The following is a 5,000-nucleotide window of genomic DNA, read 5'->3' as shown; positions in this document are numbered from 1 at the left end:
GAGACAGAGAGACAGAGAGGAGAGGACAGAGGGAGGGCAGAGAGAGAGACAGAGACAGAGGACAGAGAGAGAGACAGAGAGACAGAGAGGAGAGGACAGAGAGAGGGCAGAGAGAGAGACAGAGACAGAGCGAGGGCAGAGAGAGAGACAGAGAGAGACAGAGACAGAGAGAGACAGAGACAGAGAGAGAGGACAGAGAGAGGGACAGAGAGAGTGCAGAGAGAGAGACAGAGAGACAGAAAGAGAGACAGAGAGAGAGAGAGAGAGAGAGAGAGAGAGAGAGAGAGAGAGAGAGAGAGAGAGAGAGAGAGAGAGAGAGAGACAGAGAGAGAGGACAGAGAGAGAGGACAGAGACAGACAGAGAAAGGGCAGGGTGTGAAAGAGGGATAAAAGTAGGGTGAGGAAACCAGAGGAGTGAATCACTTCATAATGCGTTTGGTACATCACAGGCTGTGTGTGTGTCTGTTCTCTACCTGTACAGTGTGAAGGGGAGGAGGTCTGGTATTTCCATTGAGTCGACATCAGGCTGCTTCTCTCTGTTCTCTCTCTCATACACGACTCTCCACTCCTCCTCCTTCCCATCCCTCTCTCCACCCCTCTCTCTCACCACCTACAGGAGAACGCAATAGTTGATGATGCAATCAGAATATAACATCACTTAGAACATAACTTTGAACATCAGAACATCAGTTAGATCATCACTAAGAACATCAGTTAGAACATAACTTAGAACATCAGTTAGAACATCAGTTAGAACATAACTTAGATCATCTCTAAGAACATCAGTTAGAACATAACTTAGAACATCAGTTAGAACATCAGTTAGAACATCAGTTAGAACATCAGTTAGAACATAACTTAGATCATCTCTAAGAACATCAGTTAGAACATAACTTAGAACATCAGTTAGAACATAACTTAGAACATCAGTTAGAACATAACTTAGATCATCACTAAGAACATCAGTTATAACATCAGTTAGAACATCAGTTAGAACATAACTTAGATCATCACTAAGAAAATCAGTTAGAACAACAGTTAGAACATAACTTAGATCATCTCTAAGAACATCAGTTAGAACATAACTTAGAACATCAGTTAGAACATAACTTAGAACATCAGTTAGAACATAACTTAGATCATCACTAAGAACATCAGTTAGAACATCAGTTAGAACATCAGTTAGAACATCAGTTAGAGCATCAGTTAGATCATCACTAAGAACATCAGTTAGAACATCAGTTAGAACATCAGTTAGAACATAACAGAACATCAGTTAGATCATCACTTAGAAAATCACTTAGAATATCAGTTCGAACATCAGTTATAACATAACTTAGAACATCAGTTAGAACATCAGTTAGAACATCACTTAGAACATCAGTTAGAACATAACTTAGATCATCACAAAGAACATCAGTTAGAACATCAGTTAGAACATCAGTTAGAGCATCAGTTAGATCATCACTTAGAACATCAGTTAGAACATCAGTTAGAACATCAGTTAGAACATAACTTAGAACATCAGTTAGATCATCACTTAGAAAATCACTTAGAACATCAGTTAGATCATCAGTTAGAACATAATTTAGAACATCAGTTAGAACATCAGTTAGAACATCAGTTAGATCATCACTTAGAATATCACTTAGAACATCAGTTAGGTGAAGGTGAAGAAGTAATCAGAATATAACATCACGTAGAACATAACTTAGAACATCATTTAGAACATCAGAACATCAGTTAAAACATCAGTTAGAACATCCCTTAGAACATCACTTAGAATATCACTTAGAACATCAGTTAGGTGAAGGTGAAGAAGCAATCAGAATATAACATTACTTAGAACATAACTTAGAACATCAGAACATTGGTTAGAACATCAGTTAGAACATAACTTAGAACATCTGTCCATGTAACAGTATTCACTATGATGTAAACATATGTCCATGTAACAGTATTCACTATGATGTAAACATCTGTCCATGTAACAGTATTCACTATGATGTAAACATCTGGTTCTGTAACAGTATTCACTATGATGTAAACATCTGTCCATGTAACAGTATTCACTATGATGTAAACATCTCTCCATGTAACAGTATTCACTATGATGTAAACATCTGTCCATGTAACAGTATTCACTATGATGTAAACATCTGTCCATGTAACAGTATTCACTATGATGTAAACATCTGGTTCTGTAACAGTATTCACTATGATGTAAACATCTGGTTCTGTATCAGTATTCACTATGATGTAAAAATCTGATTCTTTAACAGTATTCACTATGATGTAAACATCTGTCCATGTAACAGTATTCACTATGATGTAAACATCTGGTTCTGTATCAGTATTCACTATGATGTAAACATCTGGTTCTGTATCAGTATTCACTATGATGTAAACATCTGGTTCTGTAACAGTATTCACTATGATGTAAACATCTGGTTCTGTAACAGTATTCACTATGATGTAAACATCTGTCCATGTAACAGTATTCACTGTGATGTAAACATCTGGTTCTGTAACAGTATTCACTATGATGTAAACATCTGTTTCCGTAACAGTATTCATTATGATGTAAACATCTGGTTCTGTAACAGTATTCACTATGATGTAAACATCTGTCCATGTAACAGTATTCACTATGATGTAAACATTGTCCATGTAACAGTATTCACTGTGATGTAAACATCTGGTTCTGTAACAGTATTCACTATGATGTAAACATCTGTCCATGTAACAGTATTCACTGTGATGTAAACATCTGGTTCTGTAACAGTATTCACTATGATGTAAACATCTGGTTCTGTAACAGTATTCACTATGATGTAAACATCTGTCCATGTAACAGTATTCAGTAACAGTATAACAGTAACAGTATTCACTATGATGTAAACATCTGTCCATGTAACAGTATTCACTATGATGTAAACATCTGTCCATGTAACAGTATTCACTATGATGTCAACATCTGTCCATGTAACAGTATTCACTATGATGTAAACATCTGGTTCTGTAACAGTATTCACTGTGATGTAAACATCTGGTTCTGTAACAGTATTCACTATGATGTAAACATCTGTCCATGTAACAGTATTCACTATGATGTCAACATCTGTCCATGTAACAGTATTCACTATGATGTAAACATCTGGTTCTGTAACAGTATTCACTATGATGTAAACATCTGGTTCTGTAACAGTATTCACTATGATGTAAACATCTGTCCATGTAACAGTATTCACTATGATGTAAACATCTGGTTCTGTAACAGTATTCACTATGATGTAAACATCTGTCCATGTAACAGTATTCACTATGATGTAAACATCTGGTTCTGTAACAGTATTCACTATGATGTAAACATCTGGTTCTGTATCAGTATTCACTATGATGTAAACATCTGTCCATGTAACAGTATTCACTATGATGTAAACATCTGGTTCTGTATCAGTATTCACTATGATGTCAACATATTGTTCTGTATCAGTATTCACTATGATGTAAACATCTGTCCATGTAACAGTATTCACTATGATGTAAACATCTGTCCATGTAACAGTATTCACTATGATGTAAACATCTGTCCATGTAACAGTATTCAGTAACAGTATAACAGTAACAGTATTCTCTCTTTCTCTGAGACTCGTTGGGCCCTGGATATCCCTTGTATATACGGGTCCAGGGATGACCTACTGATATCAGCTTTGTAGCTAACTGTGAAATTACTGCTTTGGATTTAGTTAAATGTACAAACTGTGTAGCTGGATAGGAGCTTCGAAACGACAGTGAAATCCTGACCTGTCCTTCTACGATCCATTTGGAGATGACCGTCTTCCCATCGCTGCCGGGGCGGAACCTTAGTGTGGCGGAGCGAGGGCTGATGTTGGAGATGACCAGGTTAGAGGGCACACCAGGAAGCTCTGAGACATGGACACAACACCAGGTTAGAAGGCACACCAGGAAGCTCTGAGACATGGACACAACACCAGGTTAGAAGGCACACCAAGAGGCTCTGAGACATAGACACAACAACAGGTTAGAAGGCACACCAAGAGGCTCTGAGACATAGACACAACAACAGGTTAGAAGGCACACCAAGAGGCTCTGAGACATAGACACAACAACAGGTTAGAAGACACACCACTGCCCCTCTCCAAACCTTTCTGTCTCTCTCTCTCTCTCTCTCTCTCTCTCTCTCTCTCTCTCTCTCTCTCTCTCTCTCTCTCTCTCTCTCTCTCTCGCTCTGCCTCAATTATATGTTTCTCTCTGTTTCCCTCAATGACTTATCTATTAGTGGTTAATAAGGGCTAATAATGACTTATCTATTAGTGGTTAATAAGGGCTAATAATGACTTATCTATTAGTGGTTAATAAGGGCTAATAATGACTTATCTATTATCTGTTAATAAGGGCTAATAATGACTTATCTATTAGTGGTTAATAAGGGCTAATAATGACTTATCTATTAGTGGTTAATAAGGCGTAATAATGACTTATCTATTAGTGGTTAATAAGGGGTAATAATGACTTATCTATTAGTGGTTAATAAGGGGTAATAATTACTTATCTATTATCTGTTAATAAGGGGTAATAATTACTTATCTATTATCTGTTAATAAGGGCTAATAATGACTTATCTATTAGTGGTTAATAAGGGGTAATAATGACTTATCTATTAGTGGTTAATAAGGGGTAATAATGACTTATCTATTATCTGTTAATAAGGGGTAATAATGACTTATCTATTAGTGGTTAATAAGGGGTAATAATGACTTATCTATTATCTGTTAATAAGGGGTAATAATTACTTATCTATTATCTGTTAATAAGGGCTAATAATGACTTATCTATTATCTGTTAATAAGGGGTAATAATGATTGCATCTTGGCCTCTCTCTCGCGCAGACACACAGACACACAGACACACAGACACACAGACACACAGACTTTTTGTCTAAGCTGTTCTACATGATTGTGACTCCAGTGTGTGTG

The 5,000-nt window shown here is 36.7% G+C and overlaps 1 protein-coding gene across 1 annotated transcript in view; it reads right to left on the bottom strand.

The window, feature by feature from the left end:
• Positions 1-4,067, bottom strand: part of LOC124030718 (protein sidekick-1-like) — a gene marked incomplete at both ends in the record, with an annotated part of 4,743 nt that extends 676 nt beyond the window's left edge. The window contains 3 exons of the mRNA XM_046341936.1: positions 474-610; positions 3,808-3,975; positions 4,059-4,067. Coding sequence (XP_046197892.1) covers positions 474-610; positions 3,808-3,975; positions 4,059-4,067 — 314 coding nt within the window. The remainder of the gene's footprint in view (positions 1-473; positions 611-3,807; positions 3,976-4,058) is intronic.
• Between the last annotated feature and the right edge of the window lie 933 nt (positions 4,068-5,000).

Source organism: Oncorhynchus gorbuscha, unplaced genomic scaffold (genome assembly GCF_021184085.1).
Source record: "Oncorhynchus gorbuscha isolate QuinsamMale2020 ecotype Even-year unplaced genomic scaffold, OgorEven_v1.0 Un_scaffold_14455, whole genome shotgun sequence".
Classification (NCBI taxonomy): Eukaryota; Metazoa; Chordata; class Actinopteri; order Salmoniformes; family Salmonidae; genus Oncorhynchus; species Oncorhynchus gorbuscha.
Note: the sequence above shows the minus strand (reverse complement) of the source record. Positions and strands in the feature narration are given on the sequence as shown.